At 32.9% G+C, this 24947-nt stretch overlaps 1 protein-coding gene across 1 annotated transcript in view; it reads left to right on the top strand.

The window, feature by feature from the left end:
* The first annotated feature begins 1373 nt into the window (after window positions 1–1373).
* Window positions 1374–24947, top strand: part of LOC123686351 (protein let-756) — a 170924-nt gene continuing 147350 nt past the window's right edge. Inside the window, exon 1 of the mRNA XM_045626415.1 lies at window positions 1374–1955. Coding sequence (XP_045482371.1) covers window positions 1688–1955 — 268 coding nt within the window. The 5' untranslated portion in view covers window positions 1374–1687. The remainder of the gene's footprint in view (window positions 1956–24947) is intronic.

Genomic DNA, 24947 nt, shown 5'->3' with positions numbered 1-24947 from the left:
CTCGTGATCGAATTATGATATCTAAATGATCTCCTCTTTTAGTTCAGTTTTATAGTTCTCAAGATGTTTTCAGTGAGCATCGAATTTGGGACACCCAATATTTTGATTTGTTTCATTCTGGTTTTGTAGAATTGAAATTTATGAATTAGGGGTTGGCCATTTTAGACTCCAAACCTCCATATAATAGTTATTTATGCAACAAGTGCAAAAAGTGAATGTTTATTGCACTCGACGTGAAATTGTCCGACGAGGCCGTTAGGCCGAGTTGGACAACATGTCGAGTGCAATAAACAATTTATGCATTTTTTCTACGTTCATGCAAAAAACAAAAAATGATTTATCGAGGTGCGGCACTAGGTGTAGGAAAATGAAAAGGGCAACTTGAATACTTTATTATTAATATCGATTTGCATTGAAACAGGAACTAATACGTTACGAACAATTTAACTCAAACTTTATTTTTACCCTCAATGTTGAAAGTGAATGAACAATTGGTGCAATTTTCAATATGAATATTTCGTAGTGAAGTACTTTTTAAATCCACTTCTTGATTTGTTACTGCTGTAAACGTACTAGTACTTGGTAACTGTACATCGTTATTTCCTTCAGGCTGAAATATTTGTTTGTCATGATGACAGCACGTTCAAGTAGAATGACAGATGAGTGCAATAAAAACTTTATTGCACTAGTGCAATAAAGAACTTCTTTTTCCACTAAATATAGTTCAATAAAGTTTTGCTTTTTGCAATAATGTAGAAAAAAAAATTTGGTAAATCGTGCAGCGAATACAAACTATTTATATTTAAAACCCCTAATTTCAAAGTTGCATTTGCTTTAAAAACTCACATCATTATCCTTTTTGATTCTCCTCGGAAAAGGCGAAAACTGTCAAGTTTTTTGGGAAAGTAAACTGAATGTCGCAATTTCTACCGTTTTTATTCATTCAAAAAATTCCGAAAGTTCTAATTTCAAATTCTTCGACTAAACATGAATCATTGAATCCTGACATTTGATATAAATAGGACAAGTTCTATAGGAGAATAGCGCTAAACCGAATTATCTAGATTTGATAGAATTTCAACCTAGTCAGATGTACTGTGAGCGAATTTATTTTCAATGCTTTTCTTGAATTTTCTCACGTTCTAATGACGCGATCAACGTGAAATTTTTATTTGATAAAAATGAATTTCATAAATAAAGTGAGGCCTGAATCCATTAAATGAAAACATCAAGTGTTTTGTGCCGATTAGAAAAAAAAATCTTTCACGAAACTAAAGCAGTGCGTATTCGAGACGATACGCAAAAGGCGATATGTGTACCAACTCACGTAGTTAGTGGTCTTAATAACGACGTCGCATCGATATTGGCAGACGTCGCTGAACCGTTCCAAAGATCCGCAATCCTAGAGTGGCAATGGGTCTGCGCCCGAAGACCTTACCGGCAATTAACAAATTAGAATATTTAAACAAATTGAGGGTGTTAGGAACACACTAGCGCACGGCCGCTGTCTACATGGCCTCAGTATAAATAGTTGGGCCGCCTTCAGTCAGTAGAACGTTGGCCGCCGAGCAGTTAGGTAGGTGCGAGCTAGCATCACTTCCGAGCGTACGATGAGTGAAGTGGATCGCGATCTGGTCCATCTCTGGCACCGATGCGAGCCTGAATAGTGCGGTGACATGTCCTAGTCATGGTGAAGGTTCTGTTCCTGAGGGTGTTGATTATGTGTAGTTTCGCCTGCGTGGCTCCTGCGCCCTTCTTGGAACAGCCTGACCACCAAGAAGTGGTGGCCCCATTGGACCCTTTGGAGGACCCAGCAGCTCGAAGCGAACGCAGCACCAACCTCTCCTTTGTCGCTGGCTCAGCGCGAAGGATTCAGATGTTCATCAAGAACCGTCACCTCCAAATTCTTCCTGATGGCACTGTCAATGGTACCACTGACGATACCAGCGTTTTTAGTAAGTGCCTTCGCCATTCTGTTGCATCTGGCGGCTCTACCGAACAAGGGAATCTTTTCGATAATTGTCAACTCGACCTCTTCAAATATTGAATGGACTCGGTCTTCACTTGATGCAAATACATTTTGAACCGAAAATAAATGACACTTTTTATATTTACACTTTCTAATTATATAATTTACAATTGTTTCCCTACACAGTAGCTTCCTCAAATTTTACGTTTTTAGTATAAAGTTATTTAAAATGTAAAATCTGAAAAACTAACTGTGAAGCGAAAGAATTATAATTTATAAAATTAACTGTCATTTTATTTTCGAATATACCTCTTCACATAGTTCAAAACAATAATAATTACACTAAAAATACGTCAAGGCTGCAGAGATAAAGTCTCAGCTCAATTTTTTTTTTCGCTAAAAGCACAAAATTGTACGAAAAAGAGAATTTCGTGATGAACTGTTTCTTTCAAACTTCATCAACCGATCAATTTCATTTTGAATTTTATGATGGAACCAAGAATGAACTAGAATTGCATGCAGGAATGATTTCATTATAAACCAAAATAAAACGAAATCTCCTATTTACTTCCTTTATAAAATAGTGACTATCGTGTCGTCATATATTGCCTCTCAATGCTACTATCGCACTGAAGACATTCGAGAACAACACAATTGAATCAATTTTATCTGAAATTGATGTAATCGTTAGGTTATAAAATTAAAACAACTGGGAAAACTCAATTAATTACTAGCGATGTTAGGAATGTTCAACTTGGTCTGTGCAAATTATTAAAATATTTTGAGATTTTCTCCTAGCGGTTAGAGAAACTTGAATTCATTTGATAAGTAAATTACAATGGTATTTGCGCATTCTCTCAAGTTTGCTTTGAAAGCGGTGTGATGTCTAGAGGGGGAAGCGTTATATAATTTTTCGTCTATTCCCGAAAATATTCGAGGTGCATCGATGTATATTATGAGATATCATCTGAGGAAGTTGTGGTATAACATAATAATTGTAGCGGAATTTGTTTCTGAAAAATTTTCGATGTTAGTTTCATTTTGGGAGTTGAATAACAGATAATTGTTCTAAACTTTGATTTGGTCTATTTAATTCGACTTTAATCTTATATATTGATGCAGTTAAAGTTTTTTCGAAAGCAGACGGAAATTTATATAATACGGATTCCAAGTTTATTCACACTGAGTTTAAAGCAAACCTTGTCCGGCGGATTGAATAAAATTATAATCGAAATTAATCAATCGGAAAATTTTACTCATGTAATTCTTTTCAAAATATTCTTCTGCATCCTAAATGTAGGCGTAGAAAAAATCATTCGCTGTTTTGAATAAAGAACAGTGCTGCACTTAATGTGGCATTCGGACACAGTAACAAAGCCGGTTCTTCTTATTTGCACAAGATCTGAGCTCTTGAGATGATTTTTTACGCATGTTCTCCACTTATTCCACAAAATATTTCGAACTGTAAAAAAAATGATATGGAATAGTTGTGAAGTACTTGAAAACAATGTTGAAGAACTAGGACAACAATCATTCATCAATAAATCGTTTTAAATTTCTAGTTTATGTAAATCGAGTATCGAATTATTTAGTTGTTATATCTGATGATCCACCATTAATTCCAGTAAATACAATATTTAAAAATTAAATAATTTAATTAGTTCGTGTTGTCAGATATTCTGATCATGTTAATTTTGATTTCAATGTAATCGAATATTTTCGACCCAAATATTCAAAAATGAGGCAATTTATTGGAAAAGGTTTGTTGCTAAGAAAATTTCCTCAAGGTTTTTGTGAAGTTTTAAAATCATCAAGATTTAAATTTTTTGGGTTCTATTGTTTTCAACGGCAAATGTTGTTCCTTGAGTCCGACATTTCTTTAATTATTGATAAAATTCGTATCTACCTAGAATACTGTTAGTGCTGTTTATATAACTCATAAATTCAAACTTTCCTTTCCTGTTCATTTTAAATATATTCCGAGATTCTTTTAGTTGAAAACAGTTAGGTCCACGTTTAATATTTTGTCAAGATACATTGCGTTAGTCTGAATTCATCTCCCAGCTTCCTCTACATCTTGTTATCCATTTGAATCTAGATTAGCTCGAAGATTCCGATAGCTCTTGGAAAAGTTGCCCAATCCTCTTCTAATTTTCCAATTTAATTATGCAAATGTCTGTAAAATATTTTCCGTGATCCAAATCGAGTCTGTGTCACAATTGATCTTTCGTTCAAAAACAAATTTACGTCATTTGATGATTTAAGTTCGTGAATGCAGTGGAAGCATGAAATGATTACAGAAGACAATCCAACTATGCGTATACCGAGCTGTATACCATTTATTACTGCTTAACAATACCTGACCTAGAATGGCTGAACGAAAGTAGCTGCCAAGTTGAGGGATCCGAATGAGCTTAAAGATCTCTTAAATACTTTTTAGTCTTAAGAACTTCTGATAGCTGGACCTGAGTTTCCGGTTATCGGCAATTCCAGAAGGTTTCGTGGAATTCTTCACGTGTGTTCAAGGGAATACCTTCATGCTTTCGCGAATTTAGTCCAATTTTGTTGGTGCGGTATACTCGACAGTCGACGTGCAAATTTAAATGTTTTATGATGACTCATACAGTTTTTCGCTTGAAATGAAAAACTTGGTTCGACTTATTAAAGCTTTTAGTTTGAAAGTGGGTAAGAGTTTTATCGTCACACACTGTATATTCGAAATATCTATCTATGCTAATTTCATATTATAAATTGCTGCATTATGAAATATACAGGGGGTTTCAAAATTCGGCATCAAGATGTTACGATCGTATTCATCAGGTGCAAATGAGATTTTTTTGTCCTTGAAAATGAGTGGATAAACGCTTCGATACTGATTCACATAAAGTTCATATTTCGATAGACATAGCAGTGTTTTCGTTGTTTCATTGAGACATTTGTTCAATTGAATCTAGCAAACTACAAAAAATTATTTCACCACAATCAAGTTCATTAAAACGAAAATACTGTTTATGGGCCAAAAAGAAAATATATATCCCTGCAGATTCTTACAATCAATCGGCAAACTGGATGATGTGAACCCGAAACCTAACCTTACCTAACCAATGTTTCAAATACATATCTCTCGACATATCTTAATATGTTGATAACTAAATGAACTAGGTGAGAAAAAAATCTTGATACTTCAACTGTCTGTGAAGACAGTAAAGAAGCGTTTGCTGACACATATTTTTGGAAAAAAGTCTTACATTGTCCCTGTTATTTTTATTCTGAATTTTGAATCAAAATAACGAAATGGTCTCGTACAGCTAGTTGCCTGAATTACCTAACTGACTTTACACTTAGTGGTGTAACTCGGTTGACCAGTTGGCCTTCTTTTTGTTTTACTATTTTCTTCGATCCACACACGAAGTTTCATACCTATATCAATGTCATAAAATCTTATATGTTAATATGAATACAATAGTAGATGAGCGCAAAATAAGTGAACATATCTAAACTAGTCATCTTTCATATACTGAAATGAAATTCAGTTTCAACGAAAAAATCACTAAATATGAAAAACCTTGACATTAAAATTATAGTTATTCAAAAACAATGCAGATTTTACATTTGTAACTCTAGAGGTCATTGGAAAATTCCTCGGAAAATTCATAATCCTGAAAATATCGGTGCTGGACTTTGCGGTGAAAATGATCATAGAAGGCATAATCATGGATGACATTACACGTCGTTTACAATTTATTTAATAATTGTAGTCAATTTCTGAATACATATATGAATTCCTCAAAATTTGATTACTTGTTTTTTTAATCACGAAATTCATGGAATACTTTCGAACTAGGAGGATCAACGCGGTATAACAACAACTTATTGAGCGTACGTTCCACGAACCAATCATATCGTTGCAAGGTCTTTATACGCGATAACTTTCGAACGGAAGGACCTAGATACTTGAAATTTACAGGAATCTTGAATGTCACGGTTAGTAATAGATAAAATCAATATAACCGTTCCAATTTTTTTTCTCAATCTCTAAACTGCATATTCGATTAAAATGAAAATTTGCATTCAGATGTACAAAGACAATACAAATTTTTGTGCTAAATTTCATATTTATCGCATTACTAGAACCCAATATTTCCATGATCATAAAATCGACGGAGTTGAGATTTTGGGTGTTTATTAGGAATAATAATTTCAAGCTTCTTGCTAAATTTCGAACTGATTTTATTATCAAAACCATAAAAGACTCAAGAAATATATTGGAAAAGTAATATCCAATATTTTTGTGATAACAAACCCGATTGCGTCAAGATTAAGTATATAGATGAACAATGTCAAGCTCCGTAAATAAATTCATGTTTATTTAGTCATCAGAACCATAGAAAATCGAAGAAATACCTAAAATTACAGTGGCAGTAAATCCGACATAGTTATAACTTTCAGTGAATATTGAAAATAATAATTCCAATCCTGCACCCTTGGAGACCACATACATACTTACATTGAGGTAGTTTTTGCATTAGGGTGTAATTGGCGCTGGATTGAACGGGCGCTCAAAAGTTCCTGACTACACGACAGGTATTTTCTCATTTTTTGTACCAAATTTCATGCGAACAGCTTATTTCTGAAAATATTAACCAAAACTACCTAAATTTTGTTCGTGTGCGTTACTGGATGGGTTAACGATAAAAATTTCGGAATTTTATCAACAATTATATTCAAGTTCATTGAATTTGAATATTCCTCAACACGTCGGTTATCTCTTCCTATCCAGTATTAATTAATAACGAGCTATTAATAAATCAACCAGGCTTTTACAATTCATTCTAGTCCGACGACATGAGGCGGTAAAGTGTATCATGTTTCAAAAACTCTCTTTTAATGTGGGTCACAAAGGTTAGTTCGTTTTCAATCAATGAGAGAATGGAAATGGTTGTTTTCGAATTCAGTTTGAAAGTTACGATACCTAAATGTATTAATTACCCACGAAACGAGAATTCTTCTTGTTCTTTTTTTTTTCTCAATCTTATTACTGCGGCATTTGAGCGAGAGCTAATTGTTATTGCATTTAATGGACTCTACAGGTCATTCGATTTCAATATGTCTGAAAATTAATCTTTTCAATTGTTCAAGAAAAAACTTTCAATTTATGTAATTCAAGAATTGAATTGAAAAAAATTTTATTGTCTGTCCGCTCTTCGGAGTTTCTCTCTAAAACTATACCAGCTTAATGCGTGAATATTCATGCAAAACCTTTTCACACATCTCACTCTTCATAGGTCTGATAATAAAATCGAATTTAACAGAGATTTAAATTGTTTTCCTACTAAGATTTTCCGCAAGGTACAAGACAAAACTATTCCTAGTGCGATTCGTCAAATGCTACACTATGTTTTTTCCTATCTTTCTTCAATAAGGTATGTTCTCTGGGACTAGGTAATTTTTTTGATCACGGGATTCAATGTGTTTCGTCTTTCATACGTTTGGCGCGTTCATCTAAAGATTAATGATTTCGTTTCGTTGCAAGAAGTTTTTAAAATTTCAACTCTTTAGTTAAACTCTAGAGGTAGGTACTACTGTTGAAACAGTATCTTCAATTGGCCAATAATACTCAAAATATGTAGTGTTCATTAAATTGATTGTATCATATTCACAGTCGTTTCACGTCAGTGAGTATATGTAGATGACAGTTGTACCAACTTGATAAATATGAAATATTGAAATTCCTGTACTCGTCCTAGAAATATACCTACATTCTTTTCAGATAGTAGCTGGAATCATTTTAAAAGCCTGTGAAAAGATTTTTGTGAAATATTTATATTGCCAAGTTGGCACTACTGCATTCTATACTCACGAAGAATCTGAGTGTCATCTATCATTCGGTTTAACATTTAATTTCAAGTATGCTTTGCCATTTTTACGATGCAAAGAATATGGAAAAAGAATCTGTCTCAAATGTCGAATATCTGGAAATGGTAGCTTATTCTTGAGATAACACCAGATTAGTAGAATGAGAACTAAAAATGCAAACAAATACAACTACTTTATTTCTCTGATATGACACCAAATTATTTATTTTGATGATGTTTTTGAAAAAGTGGCCTATTTTCAATGAATTTGGCAATTTTTTGGCATACTATTACTAATACGAATCATATCGCTCATATCTTCCATATACCGGGTGATTTTTTTTATGTTGATTCCGTTAAAAATCTTGAAAAGGAAATATTTTATGGAAAAATGTTTTGAATAAAGAGTTGTTGGTTTTCAGGGGGAAGTCCACTTATGCTGTAACCATTTCTATTTCCTTCACCCTTGGGGGGGGGGGGGTTTGGATACCCTTGGAATACCCAGTAATTATTTCAAAAGGATGTACTTTAAGGTCGTTCAGAGAGAAAATTCAAATTCGATTATAAAGCCATCTTTGACGTATCGTGAAAATCGTATAAAACTTTTGTATTTTTTTTTCGTAGATTATGAATCATAAATAAATTTTAAATTTTAATATACAATATATATAATATACAGGAAATGTACTATTTTTTAGATTGTTTCCTTCTATTTTTTCCTGCAATAAAAAACAGAGGTTTCCATTTGAAATTTCAAAGTTGAAGCACCCCCCATCCAAGGGTGAAGGAAATGAAAGAGGTTGAGATAAGTGGACTTTCCCCTCAAAACCAATATTACATAAGAAGTTTGCTTTTCGAGATTTTTCAATTGAATCAACTCGAAAATATCATACGGTATAATTTGTATAGAACTGAAGAATAAATTGTTATAGGTACCTACTTATTTTAGTTTAATATGTTTTCAGTCTGAACTCTTTGCGGGAATGTCGAACCTTAGAAAGTTCTTGAAGAACAAGATTGATTTATCATGGAACAAGTGTTCTTGATTCCGGTACTATGACAAGTTATGTTATAAAACATATTTTCTACATGGCATCGACATCGTCAACCAGAGACGTCGACCAGTTCATGACATCCTATGTACAGTTCCGAAAATTTTATCAGCGCAATAGCATTTGACCCAACTCGAAGATATTAACTGGTGAAAGTAACGAATTTATGGTTTTATCGGCATAACTCGGAGATTCGTCGATAAAATGATTTTCTAACTGGTTTTTCCATCCCGTCTTTATCTGAGAATGCATTTGAACCCCCGTGCCTGGCTATGACATGGAAAAAGACTCTTTTGTGCATCTGCAATCGACCGATCCATCTCGTCTCTCACATATAATCCGATTTATTTCCCGATAGGTGTTGCAGACATCTTCTCCGATAGATTTATCCGCTGAGGATGATGGACTTAACAAGTCTGGCTGTAGTCCTTAATGCGGCACCTTAGATGAACACACGAAACGAATAACTCGAAGGCTATAACAAAGGTTATAATTTACTCGTTTTCGGAATTGATAAGGGCTGCATAATTTCTTAATTCTTTCATCAATTTGGGCATCAGCCGACATGATTATGGTGTTACAATATTCGAATTGCCTCATTTTCGCCATACTTTTGGCACAAATAAAAAAAACCTTTCGTTTCTCCGAACTTAACAGAGATGATCGCATGAAGTACATTGGTTCTAAGCATTCCGATAAATCCTAGGTATTAACATTACAGATGAATTGTGAAAACCTGCGCAATCATTCCAAGTAATTCTACGGTACTTTACTAGCAATAAAACTTGGTAAATGGTATTAGTTCATAAGTTCTTTAATTTAAGATTTAGCTCCGGAGTCTACCCAAGGTAGAGTTAACTCTGTTTTTTTTTGGTGAAAAGTATTCCAAAATGCATTTCAGATCATTGCAACCAACTTTGGTTTCGTTTTGTCGTGTGTCCACACCCTTTTCAACAGCCGTAACATCTACAATTATTATCGTATTTTGATTAAATTTGGTGTGATTAGTTGTTTCATAAGAATTTCGACACAAACTTGAAATGATCGGGATTTAAATATTTTACTTTCTACTAGTCTTAGTTAGATGAAATTTGGTATGGGTATTCCGGTTGGGACACTGAAAGTTCAATAGAAATTGCAGCTCTTTTAAAAGTATGGTGTATGTTGCGCATACGCAGATTATTTCAGGAGCAATAATAGAGTAATTAGACCGAAAACAAACCTAGGAGTTTTCACCTTTCAGGAATGGAGGTCGAGAAAGTATAGTGCGATACTTATTGGCATTTTTAATGAAACTGGATGGAGAAAGAAATTAATTTTGCTATTCTTTCTGAAATTAGGTATGTAAGAATTCCCAAAATAACTCTGAAAAATGTCTATACAACCTCGAAGATGATTTCGATTATACATCAATGAACATTGAGACGTAAAAATAATTTTGGATTTCCACAGTTGATGCTATAAAGTTATTTCTATTTCTCCTCCGTAACTTAAAATAATATGAGTATTTGAATTTAATTGAAAATAATCGCCTATAAAAAATGATTTAACTACAATAGATCGCACTTTGTGCACTGTACTAAGCTGAAATTCAATATATTGCTTTTTGATTCAATATTACCAAGTAAAATTCTTGGAAATCCTCGATATTAAAGTTGAAAAACTTCAACTGGAAAGTTTCATTCCACAGATTGAAATTATTTTTCATAAAATACTGTTCATTCAAAAAATTCACGAAGAAATTTCGTGAATAATAAAAAGAAGTAATAGATAACCAAAAAGAATTTTCGGAATTTTTTATCTGTCTGTTTATATCGATGTACCCACTCTACCTCAAAACTTAACAAGTTTTATTATATATATTGCATTCAGTGCCACCTTAGCAATAAATGTTTTCATCGAGGTTTTCATTTTGATGATTTTTTTCAAAATTTTCAATTCTGATTTCTCAATTATAAGACTTTCAAATTCATCGACCTTCTTTTTGAGATGAATGCGGTATAGCAATCGAATTTTTCTAACCATATTACATAAAAAAATTTCTTACAGTTTTCATTAAAAGATTCGGACGAATGTTTTCAATTCAAAGAATTTTACTCATTTCGTTATGAATAGTTTTTTAACGATTCCATTGGTTTCATGATTTACTGTTTTATACTTTGAATTTAATTTTTTTTGCAAAATCAATGATCAGAATTCAGCATATGCAAAATTTGCAAGGTTTTTCTCAGAAATTCGTAGATCGTTTTTCTACGAAATATGATGGCCACTATGGTGTTCAGAATAAATGCCGGCTGGAGTTAATATCGTTATTCACGGTCCAAGGTGGTAATTCATCTTCAGAACGGTATTCATAGGTATTCTAATCAATTATACCGAAATTTACTAAGGTAATCTGATGAAATCCGGTAACATAGATGAAGTCCTGCGTGATGTTCTATAAGTCGGCTTCACTACCATAAAATAATTCTCTGTAACATCGTAACCATGTGATAATTCATCATCTTAGAAATTGGAGAGATGAAAATTACCATGTAAAGTATCACCAATTATTATTATCGTACCTACGTGGTCTTACTAAAGGTGTTGTTTTTGATCTGCATAATCATTTCTACTCGTTCTTATACCCAGTAGGGAAATGCTCTGTATAATTTCTGCTCTAATAAAGAGGAGCAATAACACCACGAACATGTTAATAGGTGCCTATAGACTTTTAAATTTTGCCAGAAAAAAATATAGATGGAAAATTAGTGGAAGAAGAATGACAAACAAACGTTAAAGCCATCTTATGGATGCAAAATAGATCATGTAAATGGCAGTTACGAATAAATCCAACCGTTATCAACGAAGTTGCCGCTATTTATATAGATCTCCTGTAATATTTATGATATAATAGAATTACGAAATATTTTCTTTATATTGGCTATGCGGTGAAATTATAAGACTATACAGGGTGTCCCGGGAGTAACCCTTACCAGAGGTAGAGTAGGACTTGGTGAGTACGGATTGACTGCAAAAAAGTAATTTCATCAAAAAGCTAAAGAATGAGTTCGCATATTCATGGAAATAATGAAACCATCATCAGAACCAAACTGATCGGCGGAATTTATTGAAACTTGGGATATTATTGACACATGCCAAGTTCGAGTCAGAGAGGTATTATTTATTTCAAAATTCCAGGCTGGACTCATTAGTTCCCATTTGAAGTGTTCAGGTTGAAAATATCACTTTATGAATTTGAAATCATTGTTTATATTTCCGAAAAGTGCTTCAATACGCTTTATCACTCAAAGTTGTTACATCTAACATTCTTTTTTTATGAATTTCTGAAATGGGACAAAGTTTGAGATATTTTATTTATTCAGGACTAAGCTATCTCGTAAAAGTCGTGAACTCGGTCGTGAATGAATATATAAAGAGTAAAAATCACAAACACAGTGAACGTCTGGAATATGAGAATAATTTGCTAATATATTGAAAACAACAATAAAAAGCAAAAAAAAAATATGCTTAAGGCCAAATATGAATTCCTCGAAACATTTGTTGAGGTCATTTTCTATTCGGAAAACATACTGACAACTTAAATTTGAGATATTAATCACTTGTTGGTTGTGTTCCATATTGTTATAAAATTTTGAAATTATTAAAATGATCAATTTGATAAATAGAGAATATGCTGATATTATGTATCTCATTTTGATTTAGAAGTGAGAAATTACATTGACAATACTTACCCAAATAGATGGATAGTTCGAGGAGGACCCGTTTCATGGTCTTCTTGATCTCCAGATCTTAACCAACTTTAATATTTCTTATGGGGATATGGCTAATGCTGAACACACCCAGTCAAGTGACTAGTTGAATAAAATAATTAACTGTTGTTAACTGTTCGAACAACTCTGCAAATAACTTTTATCGATTTCTAATATAAATAAGTCATTCGGTTCCTTTTTTATTTTTATGTCTGTTCTTCCTAGTTTTACATTTTATGTTCAATCACGAGATATTTCAGCACGTTTATGTGAATAAATCAAATTTTTCGAACTCTGTCCAATTTCGAAAATTCATAAAAAAGAATGTTTGATGTGACAATTTTAAGTGATACCGCATATTTCAGTTCACTTTATGTTTTTTTTTGGAAATATCATCAATGATTTTGAATTCGAAATAAAAAGTGATATTTTGATCTGAACACTTATGAGAAATAATGAGTCCGGTCCTGGAATATTGAAATAATTAATACCTCTCTGACTCGATCTCTTCATGTGAAATTAATTTTTTGCAGTCAATTCGTCACCTAGTCCTACTCTACCTCTGGTAATGGTATGTACAGTTACTCCCGGAACTTATACAGGATAAGATGTATGTGGTTAGATTAGGTTAGGTCTCGGGTTATGTTGAATTATGACCGATTTATAGGGTTTTGTTAGGTTATATCACCTCTAACTGACAGTGACAGTTGCAGCTTCATTCCTCAAATTCCTTGAATTCGATGTTATTTGGACTAGATGTGGCGAAAAAATAATACTTTGAGTGTTTAACGAATGTCATATGTGTTCAGTAGGTTATGCCAAAAAAATCATGCACCAAAATGTCTGTTGGTCTGTATAACCTATGTGATTTAACCTATATTATTTTTCCTGAATTCACTTCAACTAACTGCAATTTAATGTCACTTGAAAGCACGTGGTCCTTTCGTTGTCGACATTGAGACGACGATCTCTCGCATTTATGAATAGAAGGCAATCGCTTTCGTTGAACCAGGCATCGGCAGCACCGCGTGGTGTTAATCGGCTGAGAATTCGAACTCAGATCACCAACGACCTTTCTTCGGCCTTACCACTCCCCAGACACAAGTCAGCTGTTTGGTCGGCAGTCGATTTCAAGCTACTTCCGACAGTCCGTTTGAGGTGAGATTAGAGTATAGAGAAATTGACAGAAAAGAGCTACAAGTGGTGAAATAAATATGCGTGGTTGTGGTGCCTTATTGGCAGTAGGAAGCAACCTCGGTAGCAACTAACGATGTTGATTCGAGGATTTTGGCGCTTCAAATCATAATTCGAAACAATTTCACAATTTGAATTAAAATCTATACTTGAAAAAAAAAGACTGTATCTAATATTAATTATAGTTTATTCAATATTTCACTTAGGTTTGCTTCCAAATTAATTTTCATTATATAACAATTCTCAACGAACATTGAAATACTTTTTATTATACATATTTATATTATTGAACAGAAATTAATTAAATAATTGATTTATGTTGAATATATCTATCATATTGTATCACTTAACTATTGAAGAAGGAAACATTTAATTTGAGGATTGGCAATAAAATAATAATTTCTTACTGACAACAATCCAGGAAATCGAAGGATTGATTTACAATTGGAATCTTCAATTCTTTGGCAGAACTCCAACATTAGAACAATATGAAGTGATGATATAGCACAATATAAATAAATAACAGTATTTAAGGCAATTGACTTAAGTCCTTCAGCCCAAAGCACAATATATTTCTCACTTTTTTTAATTTTTTTTCTGCCCTGTAGTATGAAACAGCTCTAGCAGTTGGGCTAGTGAAGTAGGCTGCTATAGGACTTGTGTGGGGCTCGCACCCACTAAACTCCTGCCTCATATCGTTGGTGTTTTGGCAGAAGACATTGCGTCAATTTTTGGGAAAAAATATCTAAAGAATACTTAAGTCCCTATGGATACCATAGTTTCATAAGCAAAACTAATTTTGATAATACTAGAATTGTTACGTAGCCGACCGAATTAGTCTTTACAAAAGGGGAAACAGCGAGGGAAACAGTCACAGTTCTCGGTTGATCATTTGTACCATCTGAACTTGAATCTGTTGAACTAGTACTCGGTAAACAATTATCTAATATCAGAAAATCTAATTTTCTCTGAGCACTAGATGTTTTCAAACCTCAAATTTCATTGATTTCTGATCTGAAAGCAGTGCATAATTTGAAAAATCTGGCAGAACTAAAGGTAAGAGTTAAGTTTTCAGTGTATGTACTGAAACGGATGAAACACAGCACAAATCACAAGAGAGGACTATAGAGGTTAGAATTCACGCCGAAAACATATTTCATCCTTTTTCTACTCATTTTTTTCCTTCCTTTGCCTTTGTTTTGGAGTATCGACTTTTCCTCGTTCAATCTGAAAAAAAACGTCAAATGTTGCACTATGGTTTATTGAATCATTAAATCATTAAAAAAAATTAGAAACTTGGTTGATTCAGGTCACCCTGACCTAGGGTTTGAGCGCTAAGCTTTAGCCATGGCTCTTTGGGGGTATATGCGTGATGATAATGATCATATCGAAAAAATATATTTATATAAATTCAAATCTGATCATAAGAATATGAGTATAAGGGCCTTGGGTAGAGTAAAATTGTACTCTGTATCATCATATCAATATACGTTTTTATTTCAATATTATATGTTGGTGAGTTTTCGGTAAATGATTTCTTTGAATTTTGTTTCCTTGATTCTTTGGTTTCAAAATCGAGAGCTAGAAGTATTACAGTTGGTGTTTGCATCAAATTTCATTCATAAGAGCTAACCTCGTTTTCGAAAAAAGCTCTCAAAAAAACGAATGGTTTTTTCATTTGATTTTTGGATTTCTTACATTTCTAATGAAAAAATATTTCCAATTGAACGAGGACTCCTCCTGAAATTTTTAACATTTTACATTTTGGGTTGTTATAGAATTGATTGATTGAATAAAAAGATTATGTCCATCTGCTGTCCAATATTTTCTAGGAATTATTCGTATGAAATTTAAAGTAACAACTAATTGTTATATTGGCCCTACTAGCTCGACAATAAGATCAGTTGAAAATCAAAGGAACAAAATTAAAAAAAATCATTTGTCTCAAAACTAACAAATATCCATGGAATTGAAAACAGATGACATTGCTACAACGATACTGAATAAAATGTAATTTGCCACATAGTCCGAGCACTCATAGTTTTGAATTTGAATTTTATAATGAATCCTTTTCGATATCTTCAAGATTATTGGCTTCGACCGAAGTTCCAGTCCACAATGTTCCGATGCTTTTTTTTTCGATTTGTTAAACACTTTTTTTTGAGATATTCTATCTGGGAATAATGAACAATTGCACAAAATGTGTTTTTTCCACAGATGTAAACGAACACTATTTTTTTCATTAGATATTTAGGTTTTTTAGTACTCACGATACAGGGTGGATAGGAATTCCTTCCTCGAACGTGTCCAATCGATAAAAAAACCTATCAAGTACGCCTCATAGATGCCTTGAATCGATCAAGTGACCAGGAGAGGAAACAGCTGTCAATGCGTAGCAGAAAATAAAGAAATAATTCAGCATCATCGTGAATTCACATAAATAATAAAAAAGGCGTTCCAATACTGGTTCAGGCTCTCTTCAGACATCCCCAAGTGATTAATGAACCATTGAACAGAATTTTCCTTGCACTTATCTGAATTCAAACAGTGTACCAATTGTCTCTAGACGGTACAATTGGTAATTCTGGAATCCTGGTATATCTCACTGTATAGAATTCGAAAGTATGTCTTGCGTGTGCTGGATATTCACCGTTTTTGGTATTTGGAATCGTTCGAGGAAAAATACCCTGTCAATGGGTAGGGTACACCCTAGATCTGGAAAAGCTGAAATAGGTATGGGACTACATACGATCGGAACAAGATATCCAAACCAATTTCCATTGAGATTGGATAAGAATATTGACGAAGGTTGTTTCAAGGATATCTGACAATTTCAGCTGTTTTTACAAAACAGACAAATATTTATTTAGTTTTTTATTAGTGCAATTAATTTTTTGGGCAGTTGGTGATAACCAATAATAAGAGCGTTTGGAATTTTATTACTACATCTTTTTTCAACAATCGATAATGAAAAGATGTATTTTTATTACGTTTCTACTTTCATAATGATAATTCAACAATTAACGCAATTCGTACGTTTTGAATTGAGGATTCAATGAAAGGAGGAATTACTGAAGTAAATGACATGTTACATAAACATACTGTTATTAACTAGCTGAAAAAACTCTTCTATTCACCTTTGGCATTAGCAGACATCCTGCATATTTATGATTTTCAAATTATTCAAGACTTGAGAAAACTCCTTTTCAGACATTGGACGATTTCCTTCGTTTTGTGAGGCGTTCAATGTTTCTAGATCTCTCTAAAACCGTGTCAAATTGTCAAACCAGATGAAAAAATAATATTTCAATGACAACAGATCGGACCGAATAGAAATTTTGCATGGATATGTACAGTAATAATTATTTCAAGCACGATACGTTACTAGAACCATAAAATATTCGAGTAGAACATTGATTTTAAAAATTACCCAGCTTCGACTAGGTTGAAATTTTGTTTAATATGTATCATCAAAACCCGACATCTATATAAACCAACCTACAATAATGACATCTTAATAATTAACATCTCATAGAAGCCTATATACAGTTCTGTGGTGGTGTCTAAGGGTACAATAGGTGCAATAATGAATGAAGTCCATGTTTTTCTCGAATTTTGAACAAAATATTGGAATCGTTTGAAGAAAAAATGGTATGTATAGAATCCAGAAATCGAATAAAAAAAATTGTGCTGTACGCCTTACCGAGATTTTCTTGGAAACTATAAGAGCTACACTAGCGAGCAGAAAAAACGGGTCACTTGATCATTACTGTTCAAATACCTTTCTTAAAATTTTTACGAGAATCATGAAATTTCTAAAATGGAAGGGAACAGAGAATTGTCCATAGAAAAATCAAATTTTTTATTCGATTTGTATGAAAATAATAGTATTTTGACAAAAATAAAGAAAATCAAAATTGATAAAATTATTATGAAAATTTCAGTATCAGTATAATGTGTGACCTCCTCTAGCTCTGATTACATCTTCCAAACGTCTTTGCATGCTCGTGATGGGCCTTCGAATATTCTCTTGTGGAATATTCATGACGAAGGGCTTCATGTAGCTTTCTTAAAATGTAACTATGGCTTCATAGCTCTGACTCGCCTTCCCAGTTGGTTCCATAGATGTTCGATGGGATTCAAGTCAGGACTTCGTGCTGGCCAGTTGAACCTTGAAATTCCAACCTCATTCAAGTACGCTGTCACTATTCCAGCAGTATATGGGCGTGTCTTGTTATGCATAAATATTCCCTGCTCTCCCAGAAATGGTACAAAATGGTCCATAACAATTTCTTCTATGTACCTTACTGCTATAGAAGATCCATTTATAAAAACCAACTCTGTTTGGCCCCCAGATCCTCCACCGAATGGAACTCGTCCCTCTATACAGTCATCGACGTATCTTTCTCCTGGGCGTCTATAAACGACCATCAGCTCCTCCACGTTTTGCGCATATTAATTTGATTTTCTAAAGAAGAAAATATGAACACGTGCGTCTATTCGAAAAAATAGTTTAATATCTTAGTGACTCTTTTTTTGCTGTTCAGTGTATTTGCATGAAATTTGGTACAAAAATCGGAAGCTATTGCTGTTCAGTGTATTTGCATGAAATTTGGTACAAAAATCGGAAACTATAGCGCACTGATCCTCCTAGCTCGAGAACACGGACCATGCATTTTTGAAGAATAATACCGTGGAAATAAATTTGAAAAAAATTATTATTCATAACATTAACAATACATAATCATAAAATTGCCAATATATATTACTACAATTATGAAAAATATTTTTAACGCAGAGTCCTAGCACTTATCGCTCCGGAAATATTAATTTTTATTCGGATTTCGGAAATATATTACCTCGGGTTCGAATCCTGCCGCTGGATATCCATAAAATTTGTTTATAATGATAATTTCATATTTTTTCGTCGCGTTTTAAGATATATTGCGCTGAAAATAATAAATCATAGTATAAAATTTGCAGTGTTCTTTTCCTCGAAACTAACATATCATATCGAATTTCTCCTTTTGTGAGTAATAAACTTCTCGGTACCTCCTCGTATGGATTTGGTCCAGACAGAATTGCAGCCGTCTGTCGCAAGTCAGGTAGCCTGCCTATTACCCAAAAAAGTGATTTCGAGTTATTCCAAGTGGCTTAGATCCTTAGCGTGTTTGGGGTTCCGCAAAACCTAAATATAATCATGAAATGGTATTAATCTAAATTCTAGTGTGGCATTATCCAAGTCGTCGACAAGAACCTAATTGCTCATTACATTCCACGAACATTTGTACATCGCGGTGATCTACGATCTGTCAAAGTTTTATGGCAAAGATTGCTTGGAAGTCGCTAGATTATTTCTCAAAGAGTAAGGGTCGAATTGAGTTGGTCCCGAAGGAATCATTACCCGGTGTTAAGGAATTGAAAATTTCGGCTTGTCGGTGTTAATTAAGCTATTTGGATTTGATGAATAGGGTTGATGGTTCCATTAACAACTATCCACTTTACTATTTTTATGCATAAGCAATCATTTTTGATTGATGGTGCTTCGCATCAATGCCGGAGATAGATTGGATTATAAAGATCGTAAATGAACATTTTTGAACTTTTTATAAACTAGTTTTATGGGAATTAGAATTACAACATGTCTAGCTGCTGAATTATCTTGCCACTGCCTGAAGGAGGCATTAGAAATGGAAATCACCTAATTACCCAAGATATTCCGATCAACGATGCATCTTTACCGATCAGAATGGAAGGGAAAAATTGAACTATAAAAATAAACACAATACTGACTCAAACTTTACATCCTAAATCTAAAAAATACTATAAAAAACTCCTTTTTCTTCTGAGTCTACTGAAGGTAGATGAGGCATTGTGATCACTGTAAGGATGCAAAAAATTATTCATTTCTGATCTCAAAATTTCAGACTAACCTGTCCGTCGGTTTGTTAGCGTTTAACTATGGTATGAATATTCGGAAAGGGTAGTGAGGGGTTTTATAAAATAAGAAGCTCTCAATATCTTGCGTTTCAATAGATTTTGATATATTTTATAGGACCATTCAAGCTGGGACATTGAAATGTTCATAGGAATTCAAGGTTTTTTAATGTTGGCGTGCAAAAACTAGAATTTCCTGAAAATTCAATTTGGAATTCGAAATAAATAATCTCAAATTGATCAAGATATATTATTATGAAATTGTCGTCTGTTGAAAGATTATTACGAATCATTTTTTTGATATTTGCAGTGTGTTTTAAAAATCTCTCATTTCTTATAGTAAATTATTCTTATAAAGGATGTTTATGATCTGAATCGTCAACTACTATTTGGTTCAATTTTATCGGACAAAACGAATATCTTCTCTATTATTACTGAAAATTGGAATGGTTTCAACAAAGCTGTAGTGATTTTCTTATTGAAAATGGAAACGTATAAAGAGTATAGAGTTTAGCTTTTCGTTAGAAATTCATTAGATAAAACAAAATTTTGCCAATTTTTTTTTATTCGAGACGAAAAGTTTTCAGGTTGTCCCTCATAAATAATAGCGAAATTCTTGAAAAGATCATTCAACTATCTAATTGAAGTAAAAGTTGATCAACTTATTTTTCAAATTTCTTACGATTCATTTATTTAATAAGGATATATAATCCCAATTTTCATTAGCATATTTTAACCAAAAACAAAACTGGAAGAAAATTGGATAGGATGCTGTATGAAAAGGTAAGCAAAATTATTTATTTTGGAAAATTTTATGAGAGGAGTTTCGTAAAAAAAGAATTGGCACGACACTCTTCCTCTGCTAACCGTTGTGTTTTGTTAAAATTTATCAATCAATATCTTGGAAATTCCAGGAAAAAATGCAAATGATACATATCCTGCTTTCGCAGGCAAGTACTTGGAATATTCGTGGATGCAGAAAATAAACTTGATTTACATTTACAATATTATGATAACTCATATCTTTAGGACTACTTGAACCCTCCGAAATCAGTTATATTGATTTAAAGATTAGACTCTGTACCCAAAGCAGGTGACGAATTTTCATCTCGACATATCTATACTGATAATTTTTTTGGCACAACTATAGGTGAATAAAAATTTGAACCAGATCACAAAAAAACCATTTTGTGTTTAGGAGAGGCTTGTTCGCATGCTTGTTCCTTCAAATACTGAATATTCAACAGAATACACATGCGCGATAAGGTTTTTGAGTAACCGAAACTGTTTATGAATAACCTTTAGGGTATTTACTGTATATATTGTTCGTTGTTGAATCGGAAGGTTATCAAGCCTTAGGGATGTTTGTTTATGAAACGAAAATTTTCAGTTTCGACGTAATGATGCACAGATATCGGATTATAACGAGTGGATTATTCAAAGGAGCCGGTATTCGTAGGTGTATCTCCAGGCTCCTTCCTGTTATCAAGACGGATCAACAATCTCCATCAGGCCTGTAGCTTTCCGAATCCCATTAGCTCATTCACTTATATTTGATAACAGATAATATTACAAGCCAGAGATTGTTTATATTTATTCCTCGATTTATGTGCTATGAATTATTTATAAGGACGATAAATTTTTTTGAAGTATCGTATCTGAACTCTTTCGATTGTATGAATCAGAATTGTGTATAATTAAAATCTCATATAGGAGCTCAATGGAATGATAACCTATTTATTGGAATATGTGTGAGATATAAGTAATACATATTGTGAATTACTAACGTTGCTATGCGTACATTGTAGATGAAATGGCCAATTTTTTTCTCATATATCAATATTTGAATAGAAGATTGTTTGTTTTTGTTCTTGAAAGGTACTTCTCGCTTGACATACAGCGATATGTTAGTAGAATCTATCTATAATTGAAATAAAACTGTATAAACCTGTGTGCCTGCATATTTCATGATATTAATAAGGGCTTTCCAATAAGCAATATACTTTTTGTAATGGATACATAGCAACACTGTGTATAATTTTTTTTGACATTTCTTATGTCGAAAAGTATTGACTTTGCTATAACAAGGCGATCGAAAAGTTGTAAACAATGAAAATTTCATACATAGTAGGTAGGTACTTATTGTTATAAGTACCTACTTTGTATGAAATTTTCATTGTTTACAACTTTTCGATCGCCTGGTTATAGCAAAGTCAATACTTTTCGACATTATAGTAGTGTACTCGAACTAAAAGTAACGACAAAAAATTGAAAATTCTACGTACGACGTTTTCAATTATAGGGTGAATTATGAACTAAGCAAATTTCATTTTGAATAATGTTGTACTCGCCCCGTATCTAAAAAAAATTTTTCATTTAAAACCAGTATAAAATTATTACCCTAGGGGTGAGCAGTATTTGTCGAGCAAAATTGTTCCATTCAAGATGTTTCCCAACGAAAAATATTACCATTTTCCAACTTCGACATCCTGCATCTAGAAAACTGATCATAGGATTGAGTTGGACCCATGAACTTTCTTGTACAGCAGGTCTTATTCTACAAAATACGAACCGTTGACAATTTTTTCATTAGGTTGTCTGGTCCTGTGGTACTAGTACGGTTGCTACTGGTACACCACGCTCAAAAGCCGTGCAGAAGACAGAGTAGCCAATTTAACGACGAAATGTTAAGGATCCGCTTGAGCAGTGTTTTTAAATTATGCATTACTTTCTTGACCATCATTCATTTCTATAATTTGGATACAAATTCGGAACAAATAAATTCAAGTTCAAATCCCACGGAATATAATTCATCATTCGATTTTTTGGGATATTCTGTGAGGCAAAAGAAAATAATAAAACACTGTGTGCTAGTGTGCAGTTTGTATATCAATTTAAAACTCGTGAAAGTTATAATGTATTCATATAATTATCTGGATCGAGAATGTGTTGCAGCTTTTGTTTATAGTGCTCAGGTGTCCAGTTACCTTAATAAGTTTTAGAGGTGGTCGTAACTAGTTCGTTAATCGTAAAAAAAGTGTTGGTTTATTAATTCATAATTTATCATTGCACATCTAAACATCTTCATCGTTTGCAATGAAACTTTCTTGGCGTCATTACTTCGTACACTCCAATTATAAATACGAACAAACTAATTGACCAGGCGCTAATAATTACATACCTATTCTAGTCTACGAAGACTGACAAGTTAAATCCGAACTGTCGTCTGGAAAACCACAGCGATTTAGTGCTTTCGTCTAAGAATTTATATTAGACGTGTCAGTTTTTACAGAGTCATTTGCCGTCGAAATTTGTCTATGACGAACAAATTATCTGACAGATACATATCAAAATCGAAGATCTCTGAGATCCAAATCCATCAGACAAAGGCGGATGAGAACAAAACGATTTGGAGAAGAATTGAAATTTGCACACAATTCGCATCTATCTGTATTGCCGGTCTGGCTAACCAAAGGTTCTCTAGTCGAACTAAATCATTTTTTTTTGCGAGCGAAACTTTTGAAACACTAGGCCAAATATGTCCCAAGATGGTCTCATGTTACGCGGTTGACAAACACCGCTTTGTGGTTTCTCAAAACGTATATGTAGTTTATTTTCCGAAAGTCATTCGTTTTCGCGCTATTTCTCCTGTAGAACTTGTCCTATTTATACCAAATGTCAGGATTCAATGATTCATGTTCAGTCGAAGAATTCGGAATTAGAACTTTGGGATTTTTTTGAATGAATAAAACAGCAGAATATTGCGACTTTCAGTTTACTTTCTCAAAAAACTTGACAGTTTACGCCTTTGTAGAGAAGAATAAAAAATATAATAATGTGAGTTTTCCACATTTGAATTATTACAGCAAATGCAACTTTAAAATTAGGGGTTTATAAATTGTTTGTATTCGCTGTATGAATTACCAAATAAATTTTTTATATTGAGTTTCAGAGTCTGGAATAGCCTGCCCCTAATTCATAAATTCAATACAGCGGTTTCAAGTCTACAGAAGCAAAATTAAACACGTTGAAATATTTTTCATACCAAATAAAATTATGTTATGATGTTTTGTACAGGTGTCCAAAATTCGATGTTCACTGAAAGCATATCGAGAACTATAAAACTTGAAGAGAAAATCCTTTCTTTTTTCAAAATTATATAATATTCAAAAGATATCAGAAAGGAGATAATAGATATCTTGATTCGATCTTGAGTATACTGTTTCAAATATTTCCATTTCTTGGTTTATATGATATTCATAACATATCATAGAAATTAATAACCGTTTCAGGGCTATAGGAAAAAAATTTCTTCAATGTTTCTTAAATGGGACACCATATATTTTTTTTTTTTTTATTTTCATATAAACATTTTTCATTTATTTCGAGTATCAATTCATTTCGTGTCCATTGTATAATCTTATGTACCTATATATAAAGTGTCCCATCCAAAAAATTAAGTCAAAATACTCAATATCTTTGAAACGGATGATTTTTTTGAAAAAACATAACGAGAAGATTTACGACAAATCTGTGGCTAAAAATCTGCGTAGAAAAATATAGAAGAAGAAGAAAAAAAAGAAGAAAATTTCCTCTATAACTCTTAAACGGTAATTGATTTCTATGATCAGTTATGAGTATCATATATACCATAAAAATTACTGAAAAAATTCGAATTTTTCGAATATCTCAAACAGAAACCAACATTTATAGCGAAATATTCGAAATGGAAATCTTTCAGAAACTGCTCTAAAACTCGAGAACGAAGCAAGATATCTATGATCTGCTTTCTGATAGTGAGCATCGAATTTGGCACGCTCACTATCATTCAAAATCTGTATGGAAAATAATTCAAGAATAAAAAAAACTTCATAAACCAAATGCAAACTATAATTGACTGAGTGAAGCCGTTATTTCTGACAACCTTTGATATTAGTAATTCAGGGAAACAGCAAAAAAATTAATGAATAAAGGTTAAGATTGATGTTCGTTTCAAGATTTTGGTATATTTTATGGATACCGATATGACGTATCAAACATATAAAACACGCGGAAAACTCCATTACAATTCAGAGAATAAAAAGTCCTCATCGAGGTTTTCATTTTGAATTACTACCAAGTGTGCTGTGAACTAAAAACCCTTATTGGAACAGTCAAGTTGCTGATGAATATTGGTTACTGGAATAGT

The sequence above is a fragment of the Harmonia axyridis genome, chromosome X (genome assembly GCF_914767665.1).
Source record: "Harmonia axyridis chromosome X, icHarAxyr1.1, whole genome shotgun sequence".
NCBI lineage: Eukaryota > Metazoa > Arthropoda > Insecta > Coleoptera > Coccinellidae > Harmonia > Harmonia axyridis.
This window is presented reverse-complemented; position numbering and strand designations above follow the sequence as displayed.